Raw genomic sequence first — 22087 nt, 5'->3', positions numbered from 1 at the left:
TGAAATTACTAAGCTGATGAGAGATGAACTGCTGCACATGCGAGGCATCTTCACAATCACCTGCATGGCTGTTTCAGCCGTCAATCGCCTGACTGACATGCTCACTCACTCCTGCCCCTCCTTCGGCTTCAGGATGACGGGAGGTGTGGTTTCGCCGAAAAGCTGATGTGAGACGGCGCGTGAGCGAGAGCGTGGGAAAACAGTGTGAAGGGATCCATCTCCGTTGATCGGAGCCGAGAGCGGAGATGACACTTCCGACGACCCACTTTACCCGGGAAGCCCTGTGCGATGGATGCACCTTCCATCCAGAACCGGATTAGGAACCGCTGGCCAAAGCTCGGGCCATCTGCGTTGATATGGCTTATCGCCTCTGGCCTTTTGTCTTCTTTTTTTTTGGCTTCTTTTTTCCCTCTGTCCCTTATGGTGCACCACTAAGGTAAATCCGCCAACCTCAGATTTTAGGGTTTTCGTAGACGAAAGTTAGGCTAATTTAACCCTACACCCTTATTACTACGTTAACAACTGTATTAATTTTTTCCCTCTACTTACTTAGAATCCCTCTATAATTATAAGTAATTATAAGGTTAGGCTTAATATCTTTTTACCCTCTCTATATTATTTTCACTAAGTTTATTATAGGTTAGGGTATACCTATTAACCTAGAGCTTTATTATCTATTTATTAAAGGCCTTTTCTTTAATAGTATCCTTATAGATAATATAGTAATTACACTCTTAGAGGAAGGTATAAATATAAATAAAAGGATATTTAAGTGTTAGCTTACTAATTAAAGATTATAGTGCTATAGTTAATATAATTTAGAATAGAAAGAGAATATACTTCTCATAATTAAATATCTCTTCTACTAATAGAACGTAAAGGATAATTAGATCCTATAAAAGCTTACTTACTAAGGATATAGCACTCTATTATAGGAATAATTAAAGAAAATGCAGTAAAAATATAATATAAAGTAATAATATTTTAATAAGGAAGAGAGAGCTAAAGTTAAAGTAGTAGTAATTAAGTTTATAGAGAAGGATCTATAGAGGATACTAGCTATCTTAAACTTTAAGTAGAGCTACTTCTATTAGTATATCTGCTTTATAGCTAGTATTACTATTAGAAAGAATTAGATTTATAACTATTATATATAGATATTCCTAGATAAAGTAGCTTAGTAATAAAGAGGTAATTAGTAATACTATACTAACTTTAAAGTCTTTAAACCTAACTTCCTATAATCTATAGATAGATATAAAAAATTAAAGAGATTTAGCTTCTAGATTTATACTTATATTAATATATACTTAAGATATATTATATAGATCTATATTAAATGCTCTATAATAATAGTATTAAGTACTATAAAATAATATCTATATATAATCTAAGCTTCTAAGATTTAGCCTTTTCTCACTAAGGTAAACTATAAGAGTAAAACCCCTCTCTTTATAGATATCTAAGTACTCCTTATAGAAGTTAATTAGATAAGAATTAAATATACTAATAGAGAGAGTAGAGCTTAAGTCTACTAATAGGGTAATTAAATATTATCTTATTATATCTAAATACTAAATATAAATAATATTAGGATTAAGTTATAGTAGAAGCTCTTATATATAAGCTTTAGTAACTAATAAATTATAAGTATTTTAACCCTCTTATAAAGTATTATTATCTTATACTAAATTAGTATTTTTTATTAGAGATAATTAATATTAGAGATTTTATTCTAGATAATATTATCTATCTAATTACTATATATACTATTTATAATAATATAATATAAGAGGAAGTTACTAACTTTATAAACTTTTAGAACACTAAATATATATATAATTAAGGAAATTAGGACTATATTAAGTTAAGTTAACTAGTAGATCTATATAATTTAACCTAGGAAAATAATAAATAAGGGGTTAAAATAGAGGTAGATTCTAAAGCTAATAAACTACTTACTAAGATAAATAAACTACTAGAGGATATTAATATTAATTCTTTCCTTCTAAATAATACTAGAGATTAATACTAGTAGTAATTAGATAAAATAGGTTTTAACCTAAATTTACTTAAAGATATAAATAACTAAGAATAGCCTTATATAGAGATATATCTAAAGCTTTAGGATTAAGTTAAAGTATATATAGTAATAGGATTATAACTAAAGTTTAGCCTCATAAAGAAGCTAATAAGTAGGATAAGAAGATATATAAGTTATTACTATAATAAGCTACTTAGTAAGAGATATTCTAATAGATATAAATAGCTTAAACTCTTAAATTAAAACCCTCTTAATATATTATATTAAAACTATCCTAACCTTATATTATTATAAAACCTTTATAGTAATAAACTAAAACTAGATGAAATAGACGCTATAAATATAGCAGAAAACATACTACTATAGATAGATAACTAATTAATACCTTACTTCTACTTTAGGTTTATATAGAGACTATAAGGCCTAGACTTAGGTAGGTAAGAGTACTTATTAAGGTGCTTCTTATTCTAATTATTAGAATAAGAGAGGGGGCTACTTAAAGTAGTAAAGTTATTTAAAGTAGTAGAGTTATTTAAAGTAGTAGAGTTACTTAAAGTAGTAGAGTTATTTAAAGTTATAAAGTTATTTAAAGTAATAGAGTGATCTGAGATAGTTAAGAAGTCTAAGATATTTAAGGGATTGCTATTACTTAAGGGATTAGTAATAATCTTAGGAAGATTAAGAAGAGATAATAGAGATATAACTTTTTAGATACTATAAGGAGATCTTATTTATTAGGCGTTTAGGCTTACTTTAGGGATTAATTATAAGTTATAGCGTTATTACTTTTTAAGCTATTTAAGGTTTTAGTGTTTAGTATTAGAAGAATTAAAGTTTTTAATATTAAATATAGATTCCTTCTCTTACTTAATTAGTAGCTTAGTTAACTCCTACTTCCCTTAATAGAGAGTAGAAGCTATATACTTAGATAAAAGCGTTATAGAGGCTATACGCCTAGATAAAAGCGTAATAGAAGCTACATAATTATCTTCTACTTCTTTAATATCTAAGTAATAGAAGTAAAAGTAAAGCTAAAGAAGCTTACTATTCTTTTCCCCCTTCTTTAATATTAACTAATAGTCCCTAAACACCTTTAAAAAAATATTATAATCTTTAGATATACTAATAATAGATAGTCCTTTCTTTATACAAATATTAGTAGTAAACTGAAATTCCTATTATTTATTAAATAGCTAGGTAGCAGGCCTTTTAATAGATAACCTAATAAACTAGAAAACCTAATCTTATAGAGTTAGAGGTACTTAGGTGATATAGTTAAATAGAGGTATTATTATACTATTTATTTATCTCTTAGCTTAGCTTATAGTATTATAAATAAGAAAAAAACTTATAAATTAAATAGTAGTTTAAAAAGATAGGCACTTATATACTAAGTAATAATTCCCTAAGTCTAACCTAAATATTAAGAATAGCATATATAAGGCTAAGATCTTCCCTAGTTACTATAGCCCCTCCTTTCTTCTAAGTAAGGATTTATAAGGACCTTTCTATAGATTTACTAATCTATTACTTTTAGTAATAGTTCTTAAGGTTTAACGTTTAATTATAATAAATAAGTTATATAATAGTCTAAGCTAGGGTAGTAGCTAGTATAGATTAGCTATACTGAAAAAAGCTATTATATCTAAAACTAAGCTAAGTAGACCTATCTAGAATGTTAATAGATTACGCTAGTATATTATATAGGGTAGAAGGCCTATCTTAGGCCTTAGAGGACTGCTAAATATAGGCCTTAGAGGGCTACTAGATATAGGGCTTAGGTAGTCTCTTATTATTAATAGCTAGGTTAATAATTTTAATAGGAGTTAGTAATAATACTTAGCTGTACTATAAGTAGTTATTAAAACTATAAGTAATAAGCTTATCCCTAATATTATAGTAAAGGCGATATTTAAGGTGTTTTAGATATTATATCTTATATATATAGGGTGCTATACTAGTAATACTAACATAATAATAATAAGGGGGATAATATATTTAAAAGGAGAGGATCTAGTATTATTAAGGAGCAGAATAACTCCTAATTTAAGCTGAGATAAATAAAGATATATATATAGTTAGGTATATAGTTAGGGCGCCCCTTTCTAAATACTATTATATATTTATTATAAACCTCTTACACCTCTTAGTATAGTTTAAAATAGTGTCTTAAGCTAATTTATTATAGTATTAGCATATAAGAGAGATTAGTTAAGATATTAGGCTAGTCTCCCTTATATCTACTATCTCATCTAGTTAGGTATTCTACTATTTCAAAGCGCTATAAGCCCCTCTTAGCGTTATAGTTTATATAGTAATAAAGCATAAGTTTACCTCTAAAGTTTAATAGATAGCCTTTTTTTTTTTTAACTTAACTATAGCTTAACCTCTAAGTAATTACTCAAAATTACCTATAATTACCTATAATTATAGGTATTTATTTTAGCGCTTACCTTATTTTAGTAAGGCTTAGTAGAGTAATATAACCCTTCTACTAGTATAAAGTAAGCGCTTTATGTTAGTTTCCCTAAAAACTACCTAATAGCTGCTTATTACTATCACTAATATGCTTATTAGTGCTTAATAGGCTAGGAGGAGGTAGCTACTTATTACTATTATAAGTGCTCTCTTACTATAAAGTATTAAGAGGAGGTATTATCCCTAAGCCTCTACTTCTTATAAGGCTACTAAAGTAGCCTACTTATAGTGTTTAATATATATAGGTTGCTTAGAAGGGATTTATCTAGAGTTATAAAGTTAATAGGCTTAATATTTTTTAATAATAAGATTAATAATAAGATATTTATTAAAAAGCTAAATATACTCCTAAAAGTGATTATATAAGTAATAGAATACACCTATAGAGCTTTTATAAGCTAGTAGTATATAAAGAGCTTTATAATATACTTTATAGTAATATAAGTTAAAACTTTTATAATCCTAAATATATTTATATTAGGTAGTCTAGTAATCTAGTAATATCTCTACTTATACTTAAGAACGTCTAGCTATCCTCTTTACTTATATAAATCCTACTTATAAATATAATAACTAATATAGTAAGCTAGAGGTATAGTAGTAGGAATAATATATCTACTTATTATTATTACTATTATTACTATTATTAGCACTCTCTCTATCCTAGTAAGCCTTAATAGCAGCCTACTTTATAACCTCTAGTAAGCGCTTAACCTCTTAAAGCTTAATATTAGATATAGTAGTATAGTAATTATAGAAGGTTTAGTAGTTACTACCTTAGAGAGGGCTTATAGTTTAAGCTAGAGCGTTAAGGTAGCAGTAGTAAGCTAAGTTTATAGTATTAATATTAAGCTAGCTTATACTTAGGGTAGTATTAATGCTACTAATATTAGGGGAGACCTATTAGCTATACTTCTTAAGGGTAATAAGAGTAACCTACTCACCCTTACCTACTAAAGTTAGTATTTAAAGTATTAAACTGCTAATAGTTAAATATATAAAAAGAGTAATTATTACTCTAGCTATTATAGTAGCAGTTAGTATATATACTAAAAGTAATACTATCTTTACTATTAGGGGGTAGAATATATCTAACCTATATACCCTCACCTTTACTACACTTAACATAAGCGTTCTTAGCTTTATTACTACTAATCTAAATTATTATTATAATAGTATTATAATAGCCTTTACCCTTCTTAAATTTACTGCTTATTTTAGTGTTAATTTTAGTATTATACTAGATAGAGGTGTTAGTAAGATTGCTTATAGTGCCCTTAGTAAGCTTCTAGAAGTCCTTAATAAGACCTTTCGTATAGATATACTTCTAAATAGCTATAATTTTTTTATTAGTATATAATATATAATAAATAGGTAGAGAAGGATATACTCTTAGGAACTTTAGTCTAAGCTAGGGCTTAAGAAGAGGATGCCTTTATAGGCTTTTAGGTAGTAGTAGTCTTCTACTAATAGGAAGGAGTAGACTTAGCAGTTTTATTATTATCTTATTCTTAGAAGAAGTGCTTCTTATATGCTTACTTAATTATAAGCTTTCTAATACTAGGACTAATAAAGTAAGAAGGTGCCTACTCTAAGGATCTAGAGATATTATTATAGTTATATTAGTTAGCTATCTTTTCTATTAAGGCTACTATTATTAATATAATATAAGATATGTTCTAAGGAAGGATTAATAAATCTTTTTTAGGTTCTAGAAGAAATAAGTAGGGTTAGTTTATTATAGTAAATATAAAGTAAAGTAGTCTACTATAGTAAATATGAGGTTAAGTGGGGAGAAGGTAAATATTAAAAGGAAGGTAAAATAATATTAGATATAAATATAGTAAGAGTATATATATACTAAAGAAGGTATAAGGATAATAAAGAAGGTAAAGGTATTATTAGATATTATAGTCTTTTTTAGGAAGAATAGAATAGAAAGTGCTTTTAGGATAATATCTTTTATTATATAAGATATATTAATATAATATATAAAGAGGTAGGCTATAATAAACTATTCTACCTAAATATCTTATATTTATTATATAAAGTAGTTTTTAATATTTTATAAATAATATTAATAAAGTATTTATTTAGTTTTAGTATTTAACTAAAGCTATTTACTAATTCTACTTATAACTTAATAGCTTTTAATTATTTTAGATACTTAACTATACTTAAAGCTATAATTAAGTAGTAGATATATATAAAAGATATACCTTTTTTTCCTCTTTTGAATAATATTATATATACTCTACTTATAGGAATATTAGAAATATTATAATACTTTCTAGTTATCTATATAAAGGCTTATTTTCTGCCTACCTGCTGTTATTTCCTTTCTCCTCCTATAAATATGCTATTAAAGATAAAACTAATAGACTTAGAGTTCTTTCCCTATTTCTATAGTATCTAATGCTATTTTTACTAGTACTAGCTTTAGTGATATATTCTTTATAAGAACAAATAGACTAAGTAGTAAAGTAATATTAGTAGGCTATAGCTAATAATACTAATACTCTAGAAGAAGGGCTATAAGTAGCCCTTCTATAAGAAGTATTCCTCTAAGCGTTAGAAACTATATTAGCGCTATATTTAAACTTAGAAGGTTTAAGTAGATAAGCTACTTTATACTTCCTCTATTTAAGTTATAATATAATAGAGGATAATATAAGTAGCTCTATTACTACTTAATATCATAATCTCTAGTAAGTTACTATAAAGTTACCTTAGATAGTAGAGCTTACTAGCACTAAATAGCAGTATAATAACTAATTTATAAAGCTAGCTAGTGTTTTATAATAAGTTTAAGCTATTTATACCTAATATATAAGCCTATTATTATTATTACTATTACTCTATATAGAACTCTACTTCCCCCTCTAATAAATACTCTTCCTCTAGTTTAATAGCCTTCTCTTCCTTTAAAGAGTAAATAATGCTCTTTTATAAAACCTCTAAGTAATCTTTTTAGTGTAGAATACTTCATAATACTAAGAGTAAGGATATTAAATTTATAAGGTGAAATTTTAATAAAGTTAATAGTGTATTAATATATAATAACCTCTAAGCAGCTGATATAGTTAGCATAGCCTTCTAGCATAGCTTTTTAGCATAGCCTTCTAGCATAAAGTAGTTAGCTTAAAAGGTAAATACTTCTTTACTTACTCATCTTACTAAAAAGCCCCTTTTTATAGGAGAAGAGGCTTATAAACTCTTTTCCTACTCAACTTGTTTATACTTACACTATTATTCCTACTTAAAGATAAAAATACTAGCGCTATAGTTAAAGAGGCTAATCCTATTATTATTATCTTTATTATTACTATTATTAATAACTAGTTTCAGTATAGCTTTCTAGCGTAAGGCAGCTAGCTTAAAAGGTAAGCGCTTTTTCAGCTTTACTATATCTACTATTATAGTGCAGCTAGTTTTTAACCTCTACGCTTAAGCAACTATTATTAGGGATAAATAAGTAGGTGAGATTTCCCTATAACTATAATAATTTCTATAAGATTTCTTAGGCAGAATTTAAGACCTATTAAATAGATTTAATTAAAGACTTTCACTAAAGATATATATATTCAGTCTTAATTATTAACGCTAATAGCTTTCTCTAGTATAGCACTTAAGAATTAGACTAAATTTTAGATAATTCTACTTAAGTTAGTAAATATTATTATACTATAGGAATTTATAAATAAGATCACAGGCTTTCTTAAGAAGTATAATAAGAACTTAGTAAAAGCTATATTAGCCTCTTAATTAAATTTATAGTATAGCTATAGCTCTTTTTATATAACCTAACTATATAGTACTCTCTAGCTAATATAGAATAAACTAAGTAATTATATATAATTACTTATAGTTATTATTATCTTTATTATCCTTATTATCCTTATTACCCTTATTATCCTTACTATCCTTATTATCCTTATTATCTTTATTATCCTTATCGTTTTTATTATCCTTATTATTCTTATTATTCTTATTATTATTACTCTAAGTAGCTTAAATTGAGGTTAAGTAATTATATATAATTACTTAACCTCTTAAGGTATTAATTTATACTTATATTAAGGCTAAAGAGTATCCTTTTTAGATAAATATATCTAGAGAAGCTCTTAAATAGAAAGATTACTTTATTCTATCCTACTTATAAACCTCTTTCCTAGATATCTCCTACTATAGATAACTTTTATAATTAGATATTTAATTATTTTAATTACCTTAATTCACTCTTTCTAATAGTGAAATTACTAACTATAAAAGTTAATTACTTATAAAGTTATAAAGAGTTAAAGTTTCTATATCTAAATAATTCCTTTAGTAGATACTTTATAGTTATTTATATTATTATAAAGTAATATTGAGGAAGTATATATAAAGAGTATATATAAAGTATCTCTAAGGATATAATACTACTTTAGAAGTAATACTTTACTTTAACTAAAGTAAAATAAAAGATTAATTAAAAAAGTAAAAGATTAATTTAATAGAATAAATCTATTAAATTAATCTTAAGGAATAAGCTAGAGATTAATAAGATCTTAAATCTAACCTTATTATAATTAGTAGATAGAGGATAGGTAAGTCTAAGGACTTTTATAAAATAACTATAACTTAATAAATAATACTTAGTTTTTAAATATAAGTTAGTTAAGAGAGGATAGATAATATATACTTAGTTTTAACATATAAGTTAGTATACTTAGTTTTTAGATATAAATTAATACTTCTAATTAAGATATAATAAATTAGAACTAAGGTAATTATTATAATATATTATATTATTTTTAAGGTTTAAATAGTAACCCTCTAGAGTTACTAGCTTTAAAGACTTATTAGTTTTATTAGTAGAGGGTAATACTAACTAAACTAAATAGCTATCTAATTCTATCCTATAAGGAGTATCTATTAACAATTTATTATTAAAGTAAGTATATAAAGGGTATTAAGTATAATAAAGCATAAGATAAGATAAAAAGGTAGTATAAGAAGGTATAAGTAATAAAAGTATATTAAGATAGAGCTATAAGCTTATAATTACTGCTTTAGGATAGGAATAGCTTTAGGTGTAATTATAATTATTTACCTATAATTACGTGTAATTATAGGGTTAAAGTTAGGTTAACTTCAACCTATGTTAATTAATTTGAATAAGGTGTGGGGTTGAGTCAGCCTAACTTTCGTCCGCAGAACCCTAAAACCAGCGGTTAGCAGATCTACCCTAATAGTGCACCGTAGTCCCTGTGCAGCTTGCCATTGCCAGGTTCATCCTTCCATGCACATCAAACTCAGCGACTCATCATCGGCCGAACACTATGGATTGAACGGTCAGGGCGCACGCACAGTGACTCCATTTCTCCAGATGACCTCTCGACTATATACCACAACTGCCGTTGGCGAGGCTTGCCAAGGACGACGGGAGCAAGAGGGAACCTTTGCACAAGCGTGTTTGCCCGCTGCAGGCAGCCTTCCCGCGGGCAGCGCCCCGCCGAAAGAGATGAGAGAAGTCTCGGATGGAGCCCGAATTGCCAGAGGCAAGCGCCGTCCTGCTCCGGAAATAATTTGCGACCACACAGGTTGTGGTCGAGACACTGGACAGGGACGCCTGGTGGCCGCCGTGACAGGTTCCACATCCCATGCGGAGGGCCCAATCCGCAGAACTTTCAGTGTGGTATCCCTCGATATGCTTTCATGTCATTAGACGATTGACAGCTAGGTAGGTGCTTCTTCTTCGCTAGGAAGGAACAGCATCTTCCAACGTCGTCCGCCAGCGCACAACCATGTTCTCAGCACTTGCGATGCAGCTCCCTCGCCGGAGTGTTGCTAGCTGCCCTGCTGTTGGAGCCGGCCCAGGTCATGACTCTTGTGTTCCCGGCTTGGCCTGGCCCTGCCCGCTTGCCGCTTATTCCCACGGGGAGACTTGGCCACGACTGGAGAAGGGAGGTGGGGTCCAAAAGCGGACCTCGGCTGAGTATCCACTCCTCCTATTCATCTCAAGGGAAAGATTGGCTCTTCTGATAACGAGCCGGAATTTGTCACTTTGCCGTCTCGTTTCACAGCAGCAATCAGCCAAATGGAGAGAGGCGGTCATGATGCGGAGAAGGGCTTTGAATACCTGAGCAAGCGCTTTGGCTGCATGAACCTGGATGTCTCGGTTCATTCTTCTCGACGACGCGCCATTCCATTCCCTGATGTCGGACAATGAGGATATCATTCAGATACCTTACTAATACTATGTATAGATCACAAATCGAGTCCTCAACATGGTTCTCCTTCGGCCGGCCTTCCAACACCGGCTATCTTGGCCCCAAACGACCGACACGACCCCTAGTCCCCACCGTTTATCCCCAAGGGGACGCACACAGAAACAGTCCAAAGTCCCATCGACAGGCCGCAGAAAGGGCGGGATCGCCCACGTCTTTTTTTCCAGAATGCCCACCCACGCCTCCGATTGCGTGCCTTGATTACCCACATCGCGCCCCATCACACCCTTCGCCCCGGTGGATCGGATGCGGGCTGCCCACCCACCATCCATCCGTCTGCACTCCTGCAAAGTCCTGCACCCCTTGGGCTCCACGGAGAGGGGCCGTCTACCTTGTCTGTCTGACCAGCAACAAACGTTTGACGGGCCGCTTTGCCCAAATTTTTGTTGGTTCTGTTCAATCTTCTTCCTTCCCTCGTTTCTCGTTTTTTCGCGGCCGGGGAATGCATACTTCTTGCCAAAAGGTCACTCATTGTTGACTCATCGCTCGTCTTCAGTTCCCCATTGTAATTCACGCGCTTGTTCCGCGGTCATTCGCAGATAAAAGCGCATCATTGGCCGTTTCAGTCGAGTGTTGTAAGCTGGTTGCGACGTTCAAAACTCGTCTCCCGAGGACCGGCGCCGCCTCCGTCATCCGTTCTCGTCACATCCAGCATCGGGCAGCACGAGCGCGTCGCACTCGGCTCATCTCATGAGAGCAACACGTTGAGCTTGAGATACCTCGCCTACCAAATCAGCATCTACATCCGGGCCGTGCCGTAAAGTTCCACCACACACAATGTCCGTCCCCGATCCGGAAAAGGGGTCCCACGCGGCCGAGACCGCGACAACGACCAGCTCCGGCCAAGACTCGCCGCAGCTCCGCCCTCTCAAGACCGTCCAGTCTCGGCACAGCCACCGGAGCCGCGCCCTGTCCACATCCTCCACCGACACCGACCCCCTCGAGCCGCTCTCCCACGCCCTCACACCGGACCTCGAGACCGAGGTCGAGCACGCCGCCCGGGAGCCCATCACCTACACCCGCACCGGCACCAGCATCGGAAGCACCGCCTCGCGCCCGCCCGACTTCGAGGTCACCTTCGAGCCCGGCGACCCCGAGAACCCCAAGAACTGGCCGCTGTGGTACCGTGCCTGGACCATCTTCGTCGTGTCCTTCTCCACCTGGGTCATTGTCCTCTACAGCACAAGTTACACGGCGTCCATCCCGGGTCTTGTCATCGAGTATGAGTCGTCCCAGGTCATCGCGACACTGGGTGTCACGACCTACCTTCTCGGCCTCGCCGCCGGTAGTCTCATCGTCGCCCCGATGAGTGAGCTGTACGGCCGACAATACGTCTACGTCGTATGCTTCATCATCTCGGCGCTGCTCATCATCCCCTGCGGTCTGGCCAAGTCCCTTACGACACTCATCGTCGTCCGCTTCTTTGGGTATGTCACTCCCCTTCTTAGCACACCTCTCCCTTGTGATATCTAACATGATTTTGACAGCGCCCTCTTTGGTGCCGCCTTGATCGCCAACAGCCCCGGAACCGTCGTCGACATCGCTGACGAGGAGTACCGCGCCCTTGCCATGTCCTTCTACAGCATCGCGCCCCTGAACGGCCCGGTCACCGGTCCCCTCATCGGCGGCTTCGTCTTCCAGTACCTTGGCTGGCGCTGGACCAACTGGGTCGTCCTCATTATCGCCGGCTTCGCCATCTGCCTCATGTTCACCCTCAAGGAGACCTACGCCCCGACCATCCTCCAGCGCAAGGCTGCCCGCATCCGCAAGGAGACCGACGATCCGCGCTGGTGGTGCCGCTACGACGAGAAGGTTTCCAAGCTGCATCTGATCAAGCTCAACCTCAGCCGCCCCTTTGTCCTCAGCTTCACCGAGCCCATCCTGTGGTTCTTCAACATCTGGTAAGACCCTTGGATTGCAAGTATCCACCTCTAGAGATGCTAACTTTTCCACCCAAGGATCTCCCTCATCTACGGCATCCTGTACCTCTGCTTCGTCGCCTACCCGATTGTCTTCTCCCAGCACCGCGGCTGGGGCCCCGGCACCTCGGGCCTCGCCTTCCTCGGCATCGGCGTCGGCACCATCGCCGCGATCCTCAGCGAGCCCCTCTTCCGGCGCATCATCAACGCCCACCCCAAGGACCCCGTCACCGGCCGCGTCCCGCCCGAGGCCACCGCGCGCGTCATGACCATCGGCGCCATTCTTACCCCCATCGGCCAGCTCGTCTTCTCCTGGACCTGCCTGCCGAAGACAATCCACTGGGCCGTCCCCATCGCCTTCGGCATCCCCTTCGGCGCTGGCAACACCATCTCCTTCATCTACGGCAGCAACTACCTCGCCGGCGCGTACGGCATCTACGCCGCCAGCGCGCTCGCCGGCAACGCCGTCATGCGCAGCATGTTCGGCGGCACGCTGCCCCTCGCGGGCGCGAGCATGTACCGTGCGCTGACGCCGCAGTGGGCCGGCACGCTGTGCGGCCTGCTTGAGCTCGCGCTGATCCCGATCCCGATCATTTTCTGGCGCTACGGCGAGCGGATCCGCGCGAAGAGTCCGGTCATCAAGCAGATGCGCGAGGACCAGGAGAAGAACGAGAGCAAGCGAGCCAAGGCGCTGGCGAGGCTTGCGCGGAAGAAGGAGAGGGAGGCGGCGGGGGCGGCTGATGGGGAGAAGACGACGGGCGTGCTGGAGGAGCAGACGCAGGCGAGAGACTTTGAGCAGGAGACTGGTAGTGGGAAGGCTTAAGAAGGGTAAAGGGGAGGTGTATCATGATGGGACGAGTATGTGTGACTATTATGAGAGGAAAAAGCGCGGCATTTATTGGCGTTTGGACTGCATGGAGTCCTACGGGCTCACCATATATATAGACTTGGAGGATCCAGCGGTTGCACATAGAGCCACCATCTAAAAGTAATACCATTTCCGTACACTAATACCAATCATATGGCTTGGACAGCCTGAACCATCATGTACAGAGAAGAGAACCCATTCCCAACTGGCGTCGAGCTTGACCGAGTAAGTTCATCTTGCGTCTTTACGATTACTGGGCCAAGTGCCCCGGTCCCGTCGTGTACAGCACGCACCCAGCAACCCTCATCCCACCGACACCCGCATACTTCTGGTCTTTGCCTAGAAAAAGTCAGTCCGCGAGCCCTCTACCATATTTCCCAAGGGTTCAACTCACACTGGTTCCAATTCTCAGCCAGCAACTCCACGCACCAGCTCTCCCCCTTGACCAGTGTCCCACCGCCTACCGGGTCTTCCGGGTCTTGCGCCTTTATATTGCGGTGGGGGCACGGATGCAGGAACTGCAGCTGGAAATGCTGCTCGCTGTAAGCCCCGAGGCCGTTCCCGCGCAGCACCTGTTGGGGACGCATTACGGGCGCGAGCTCGGCTGCGCGGGCGCAGAAGCGCTTTGCGTCCTCGCGGAGGTCGGTCGCGTTGACGGGGGCGGCGGAGGGGAAGTTGGAGCGGGGATGGCAGGCTTGCGGGCTGAGCCAGGCGGGTGGGTTTGTGTTGGCGATGTGTTTGATGAGGGGGTCGGGAGTGTCAAGGATGGGGAGGAGGGCGGTTGTGAGGGATGCGAGGAGGAAGATGGGGAACAGGTGGAGTGGCGAGGGCATGGTTGGAAATGAGATGTTGGAGGAAGACGGTGGTGGTAGTCCTGGATTGAAGGAGGTGGTCGTGGATTGTGAAGGCGAGTTCTGCGTTTATGAAAGATGAACCATGCAATCTGGATGTGGTTTACTGGGCGGGCGTTGGGCCAATCCATGCTCAAAACATCGTTTGTTGACAAAGGAAGGGATCAGGACAGCTGTTCGACCTTGGCCGATGTTCTTTCAGACCAAGTCCGTACAACGTGCGACGCCCCGAAGGGTATTCGAGGCGGTCATGGTTGTAAATACGTGTCAAAACTTTCTCCGTATTCCACCGAACAACAGACGGAATGAGCTCTGGGTTTGCGTAGGGAACCCCAATGATCTTAAGTCTTTAACACTATCGCCGATTCCATGTTGCACGGGTTGAAACAAATACGCCCAAATGGCAAACGTTGAGATTCAGGAAACGAGAACGCCATACCCAATGCCAAAACGCCACAATATCTATACCATCCACCCTTTCACATACCTACATATACCGCCAGTACCAAACAGCACGCCAAAACAAAACCGACATAACCAAAAACGTAGCCGGAGAAATCACAGTCATGGCAACCGCATCAGCGAAGTACGAACCGTACCACACACCGCCCGCGGCATGCTTCACATTATCCACGCTCAAAATCTCGACGCCCTCCGCCCTCAGCTCGGTCCAGATGTAATCGCGGTACTTGAGCGGCCAGTCCGGAATGTCCCAGTACCGCGGCTGCAGGCCGAGGCTCTTCGCCGCCTGGACCTGGCTGCGGAGCTTTTCTCGCTGGGTGCGGCTGAAGCCGAGGCGGACGGATCCGATGGCTTGTTTGAAGGATGCACTGGCGTAGACGGAGTTGGTGGTGTTGTACTTTGTTTCGTTGGTGTTGTTGGCTGCGGGGAGGTCGGTTAGAGGTGCGTCGAAGAAGGCGTCGTGATAGTCGTGAAATGTGGTTGTGGCGTCTGAGTGATTAGCGACGAGGGTGTCCATATCTAAACTCCCAGTGCCGACCACGATCAAAGGTGCGGGCAAATGGTTTTTGGTGTCGCTTGATGCCGAGGAGTTGTGGCTTGTGAGGTAGTGCTTCTCACGGAGCGGCTCGAGTTGGCGGAGCACGACGGGCCACGTTTCCTTCGCATCGGTCTTGACGTCGATGAGGAGGATGATTTGGGCATCGTCTTGGAGAGAAAAGACGCCGCGTCTTGTGGCGTTCCCCTCAGTGACCTCACGATTTTGATCGTCAAGAATTTCTTCCAGCGGGTCGAGATACAGAGACTTCAGAGTCCGGTTTGGGGAAAGCGATGGTTGATCATGACCGACCATAAGATCGCCGTTTCTGAGCCATACATCAGCCTCAATGCCGATGCACCCTACAGATAACGCTGAAAATAGAGGTACTGGGCGCCAGTAGTCGTTGTGAGAGTGACATTGAGCAGGAGTCGCGTGGAACGTGGCGTTGTTGAGCCATGTAGAAACATAATCTTTCGAGGCATAACCCAAGTCCTCGGGGATTTTGAAGAAGATGTCTTGGAATGGTTGCAAGGATGCTTCTCTGGGTGGTCGAAGGATGAGACAATAGAAAAGAATACCACTATGATGGGGTCAGCATGATCCTGGTGAGAGAGTACGACTGTACAACTGAGGAAGGGGGAATTTACATTGTTAGCGCGCAGATACCGTAGCAGCCAACTGCCCAAAGTGTGATGTATGTGCTCAGTCTAGGCTTTGTTGTCCAGCATGATCGCTTCCGTTGGGATGTCCCATTGCATATGAGCCTGTATTCTGAACGTTGGGGAGCATAAACATTTGGACGAGGCTGATAGGGTTCCCCTGTACGAATGTGGGCGAGCTCAACGTCGGAGTTGCGGTATCGTCGGGGACGTGAAAACATGTTTGGTATGGCGATTTGATTTGGGAGTCTGCCGTAAGAAATCTTGGAAATATCATAGACTTGCGTCACTTAAGTGTCTTCGGGTCGAAATGCTTCCTTTGTGTCTAAATCCCATCGAGAGGTGGCCACTTTGCCTGGTGCAACACCAGTGGAGTTGTACCACATTGGCGACCAAGTCGTATATTCTCTGTGTTTTGTTTTTGTCAAGAAGCTGAATACAAGACAATCGTGTTCGACAGCGCCTTGAATGTCTCCTGTGTTGCTTGTGCGTGGTTTGTTCCTGAATCCCGGCTTTGAAGCTGGCCAGGCCAGACAATGCTATTGATCGAGATCAAAGACTAAGGTTTCTACAGTGTTCGCTGTGAGATACTTCACAGAGAATGAAATTGATAAGCTGAACTGGGACGCTTCGATGTCGTACTGGCATTGCATAGCCCAAAAGGCGTGGTCGAATAACTTGCGTTGACAAGCGATAATCTGCAGGCAGCCGAGGGCACGATCGTCCTTCCCTTCCAACTTTTTCCACACTTTCGAAATGCAGGTTACCGCGTGCTGGCACACCTTTTAGACTGCCTCATGACTCTAACTGGGAGACATATGAGGGCCTGGATGGCTTAGGCTAGAGAAAGCCGGGGCCCGATGAAGGTTTACATCAATAATTCCATATCAACTATCCAGAACAGGCTCGACCAGGATACCAATTTTGGAGGGCTTCAGGCCACTCTAGGTGTCTGTGCTTTGGGATCAAAGGTGCAAACTTTGCTCGACTTTGATATGTTCCATTACCATAACCCCAAGTATTGTTCTACTACGCTGCTATGTGTATCCCCAAGATAGATAACATCAAACCATCTCAAACCACCTCACACCTAACCCTTGATGCAACATTAATACTATGAGATGTATGTCAGCCACGAAGGACCTTCAAGTGGCAATTTTAAGCGTACATCTGCCCAACACTTCTTTTCGGATCTATGGGTCGTCAAGAGCCAGTTTTCTTGCTCGAATAGGTATTGTCTGTTGCGACATTTAGCCTGGGCATCGAGTACGCAAACGTCCCAAGAAATATGGCCAGACTGGATGAAGCCAGAGCGGCATGTCGGCCCGCGCGCTTCAATGATCAGGCTGGACACATCTTCGACGGGGGCGGCAAAGGTCGCCGAGGCGTAAACGGTGAGAAAAATGGTGGCGATGGAACGAAATATCATGTTGAAGACGGTTGTGGTTCAAGTTGGTCGCGAAAGGCTGAGCATGTGGAATGAGAGAATGCGGTGAGCTGACGTACACCTACATGTACCCGAAAGTCTTTTAAAATGAGCCCCAAGAAGGTGGTCAATGGCCCAGCGGGCCGGTAGATCCTCAGATAAATTGAACGACCTTGACATTGCGGATGTAACAGCAATCAATAAAACTCTGTGTCCAGTGGTATGATCAGGCACTCACCGCACACTTTGAAAGTTGGTCTGCTATGAAGCATGAGAGGAACAGTTTGTTGCGGGGCTCCGCGGGCAATGTCAATATATCACAGTAGATTAATTCTTTCCTGACATGAAGACATTTGAGTCAGTAAAAATCAAACAGTAGTGCGATACGACGGACGGTACACTCCACGCAAACGAAAGAGCGACGCACGCGCAATATCTCGTAGAAGTCGGTCGTTGTCAAAGTCTGATTCACTTGGCGTCACAAATTTGATGATACCAGCGAGCGTTAAATCATTCTCAAGGGCCACAACATACGGCCAGGAAATGATGCAGGTTCAAAAGAAATGCGCGAAACCTTCAAAGTGAATGACATAGAGACGGTGACTTGCCCTCTCCTTTGCCTTGGTCGCGTATTAGTCTGTTTAAACAAGCCATGTGTTTTTGAAATTCCTTCGCGTAGCTGAACGTTACTTTTCAATATCCGACGGAGAGGGAGAGAGCGCGAGTATGACAAGCTCAGCAGCAGCCTCGAAAACGTTGTGCAAAACACTTTGAATTACGACTAGATCTTTCAGATTGCTGAGTGGCATTCGTATTATTTTTATCCTCCATGAAGCCACTAGCGCCAGACGACAATTTCACTTGCGGCTGGAAACGATGACCTAGACAAATATGCCATGTGGTTACCCCGAACACACGGTGCTTGGTGCCGTGACGCGTCAGACGCGCTTATTGTAGTGAGCTTTCTCCGGGAGCTGAATACGCCTCAACCCACCCTTCCAATAATGAGGCGTGGATTCTGAAGAGGTGCTTTAAGCTAGCATCGTAACATAGTCAGTAGGCCGCGTCGTACAATATAACATAGGAGAAATCCCAGGAAGTGAGAAATCAAATCGAAAGCAAGCAAGTTGCGAAATCTTAGAGATGTCTGCTTCCAAAGGGCGTGTCCAAAAGAGAAGATCCCAAAGTACTCTGGTCTATTCACGTCCGTGGCACAGAACTGGGCCGACCAACGAGTGCCATTGCGGGAGGTGACGCGTACTGCCGGACCAAACTCCGACTGAGCCACACTCGTGGCTAATGTGTTCCGACTTCTCTCGAATGTCTCCGCTGCTAACTGGTAATCGTACAAATTAACTATGTCTGAGATCCCCCACAAGAAAACAACCTTATTCGGGGTGTTTATCCTCGCCTTTTGTTTCAAAGTTTCCCTTTGTTATGATCGCCGTGAAGTTCTCAAAACCCGTACTTCATTTATCAACACAATGACTGTCTCGAAATCCTCAAAAGCCGATTACCCGCCGACTACCCCAATGCCGTCTCCCGGAGGAAGCCTCTGGTGCTGCCGGAGGAACCAAAGACGCTACTTCGGTCCGGGCTTATTGTGGCGCTAGACCCGAGGCAGATCGGCACCTCTCAGAGAGCGTTGACCGGCACTGTGATTTTGCTATCTCCGGTTAAGTTGCCGCCGCTATGTTGCCCTCGTCTCGGCATCCCGGCAGGTTGGGTTGATGGTGCAACAACCGCAATAGTGGCGAAGGCCGACCTGTGCATTAGCTCCCGCCTGTGGATTTTTCTTCTTCACATTCTGGCCGCGACGGTTTTCTTCCAATTGCGTGTCGCAATTTCCAAAGCTTGAGCAGTGGTTGGGTCGCGTTGATGGAACGGGTCAGGTCGGAGGTCCGAGGCTCTGGGCACGTCCGGTGGAACACGTCAGCGTCGAGGGGACAGTGAGCGATTGCGAGGTATTGCGAGGTTTCGAGCACGATTACCACTGCTTGCCGTACAACCGTCCATAAACCCGAACGAACTCCTCTCCGGTCTATGAGATGAATGCACTGTTCAGATAATTCCGGACGGATGAGTGGGAGGATCAGGTCGTCTCATTGCGAACCACCAGCACATGGTCACGATGCACCTCAACAATATCGGACCATTATGACTCGCGGGAACTTTCAGCAGTAAGACTGGTTGAACCATAGATTCTTTGAAGTCGAGCGAACTGATGCCTGGTTTCAACATGGCCAGTCCTAGTGCCGGGGAAGTAAGCATACACCAGCTTGCCAGCTGAAAGATCCCGATCTTTATTTTCAGTAGCGATCGCCGCTGATCGCAACAATAACGTGCCTTATAAGCTAGTATAGTAAACGAGAAACTACTTTCCCCGCCAATAGAGCGGTTGTACCGTTAAAGGTAGATCCAATTTGAGATGACAGCCCACGTACCAACGACTGCACCCCTGCATGGCGCTATGAACAGCTCGGCGATCTCTACCATTGGCGCAAGACCCAAATATGGCAAGAACTGCTGGACCTAAGAAAGTTTGAGGCGATTTCTCCTAGGCCCGGCACCTGCAGGAGCAGGGGTACTGGATTGGGGTTTGAAAGCAGGAGAAACTTATCGGATAGAGACGCTGACAACGCCACGCAGGATGGCTATTCGGGCAAGTGCATTGCCCGCAGCCCGACTACAACCTGACACATGCGCTAATATTCGCACGTTCAGAGGATCTCATCTGCCAGAATATTGTTCTGCGGGTTGTGGCTGGCGGGCCCTCGGACTGAAAGATCACGGCCGTGCTACATGATGTCTTACGGACCAGCGACTGAGAATGTTCTTGTCGGGACCGAGCTCAACGTGATGTGGTGGCAAGCCGGAACTGTGTCGAACATTCTCCTCGGTCACTGCTGAATTCTTGGAGGTATATGTACTGGAGGTCCTCACCTCTGCCAAGACTGCTGCTTTCTCATCAAGCAACACCAAGTCACTCGCTGGATTCAGTCACCTACTTTCGTTTTTCTCTCGTTTCTTTTCAGAGCCATCAGTTCTAATATTCATCATGCATCACGCAGCTATGCTCCTGGCCGCCTTTGCGGCCACCTCTTCCGCTTACCCCGGCTGGTCTGCCCCGGGTTTCATGGATGAGCTCTATGCCAGAGCTGGTTCCATCAGCGACCAGCCCTTAGGCGATCTTGCGAGCCTTCCCGACTCATCTCTTAGCCAGACGGGCAAGGATATCAAGAATATTCTCACTACCTCCGCCTCTGGACAGTCGACCGATCAGTATCAGGGATCCGTTCCTGCGCTTGGTAGCAAGGAGTGTGCCGCCGACAAGTGCTGCGTCTGGAAGCACATTGGAGACGAGCTCGTCACCAAGTTCGCAGACGGAAGTGGCTGTACCCAACCCGCTCGCGCCGCCGTCCGTCTCGGCTTCCATGATGCCTCCGGCTGGAGTATCGCTACCGGTCCTGGCGGTGGTGCTGATGGCTCTATTGTTCTCGCCCCCGCCGAGATCAAGCGCGCCCTCAACGACGGCCTGCAGGATGCCGTCACTCAGACCCAGACTTGGTTCAACAAGTACAAGCAGTACGGTATTGGTATGGCGGACTTGATCCAGTTTGCCGCCAACAGCGGCACCGTCATGTGCCCCAAGGGACCCAGAGTCAAGACCCTGATCGGTCGCAAGGATTCTTCTACGGCTTGCCCCGACGGTCTGCTGCCGGACGTTAACGACCCCGTCGACAAGCTCATCGCAATTTTCGCCAACAAGACCATCTCCCCGCCCGGTCTTGCAGCCCTCATCGGTGCCCACACCGCTTCCACCCAGAAGACTGTTGACCCTGCTCGCGCCGGAGCTCCCCAGGATACCACCCCTGCCGTCTGGGATACCCTCTTCTATTCGCAGACTTTGGCCGGTGCTCCCTCCAACGTCTTCACTTTCAACAGCGACAAGGTTCTTTCCCAGGACTCTCGTAGTGGACCGGCTTTCAAGGCTTTCGCTGACAGCCAGCCTGCCTGGAACGTGGTATGTCCTTTTGTTCAGACATTATCTCATTACGTTGACATAACATCTAATGTTTGATAGGCATTCTCAAGGGAATACCTGCGTCTCAGTCTTCTCGGTGTTGACAACATTAACGACCTCACCGACTGTACCAAGTCTCTCCCTCTCCCTGTTCCCAAGTAAGGGAACAGTTGATAGGCTCTGACGTTATGGCTGAATGACATGAATAAATAGATGGTTGGAGTTATGTTGAAGTTTTGGATCTGACAGGACTAGTATTTAATTCTCCAAAACTTTGATAGTTTAAGAAACAAAGTATTTCACTTCAAGAATTCTCGATCTTTGGCACAATATTTGTCAGTGGTGAAAGTGTGGGTTGCGAGAAGTCCTCCAAACATCTGAAAGCGCTGCAGCGCGCGCCGTGTATCGGATCTTCGACGCGCATGCGACCAGTGCGCATTGCGTAAGCTCCATGTGCGTTGTGTTGTGCAGTTCAAACATGACTGGAGCTGTATGCGTCTGATGTTACTCCCTCCTGCAATCAGTCTGATCGGTCATCACCACATC

At 41.7% G+C, this 22087-nt stretch overlaps 4 protein-coding genes across 4 annotated transcripts; 2 read left to right on the top strand and 2 right to left on the bottom strand.

Annotated features, from left to right (window-relative positions):
- Positions 1–11571: 11571 nt before the first annotated feature.
- GCG54_00004347 (Citrinin biosynthesis cluster MFS transporter mrr1) lies at positions 11572–13536 on the top strand (the record flags this gene model as incomplete). Its single annotated transcript, XM_045404398.1, has 3 exons — positions 11572–12221; positions 12282–12695; positions 12753–13536. The coding sequence occupies 3 exons, from the start codon at positions 11572–11574 to the stop codon at positions 13534–13536; spliced, it is 1848 nt and encodes a 615-aa protein (XP_045265182.1).
- A 295-nt stretch (positions 13537–13831) lies between these two features.
- Positions 13832–14414, bottom strand: GCG54_00004346 (uncharacterized protein; the record flags this gene model as incomplete). Its single annotated transcript, XM_045404397.1, has 2 exons — positions 13832–13920; positions 13976–14414. 2 exons carry the CDS (start codon positions 14412–14414, stop codon positions 13832–13834), a joined length of 528 nt encoding a protein of 175 aa, XP_045265181.1.
- A 505-nt stretch (positions 14415–14919) lies between these two features.
- GCG54_00004345 (Altered inheritance of mitochondria protein 6-like) lies at positions 14920–16312 on the bottom strand (the record flags this gene model as incomplete). The annotated part of the gene is made up of 2 exons (XM_045404396.1): positions 14920–16012; positions 16080–16312. The coding sequence occupies 2 exons, from the start codon at positions 16310–16312 to the stop codon at positions 14920–14922; spliced, it is 1326 nt and encodes a 441-aa protein (XP_045265180.1).
- Positions 16313–20575: 4263 nt separating this feature from the next.
- GCG54_00004344 (Peroxidase) lies at positions 20576–21703 on the top strand (the record flags this gene model as incomplete). Its single annotated transcript, XM_045404395.1, has 2 exons — positions 20576–21541; positions 21602–21703. 2 exons carry the CDS (start codon positions 20576–20578, stop codon positions 21701–21703), a joined length of 1068 nt encoding a protein of 355 aa, XP_045265179.1.
- Positions 21704–22087: the final 384 nt, after the last annotated feature.

The sequence above is a fragment of the Colletotrichum gloeosporioides genome (assembly GCF_011800055.1).
Source record: "Colletotrichum gloeosporioides strain Lc1 chromosome Unknown consensus_37, whole genome shotgun sequence".
NCBI lineage: Eukaryota > Fungi > Ascomycota > Sordariomycetes > Glomerellales > Glomerellaceae > Colletotrichum > Colletotrichum gloeosporioides.
This window is presented reverse-complemented; position numbering and strand designations above follow the sequence as displayed.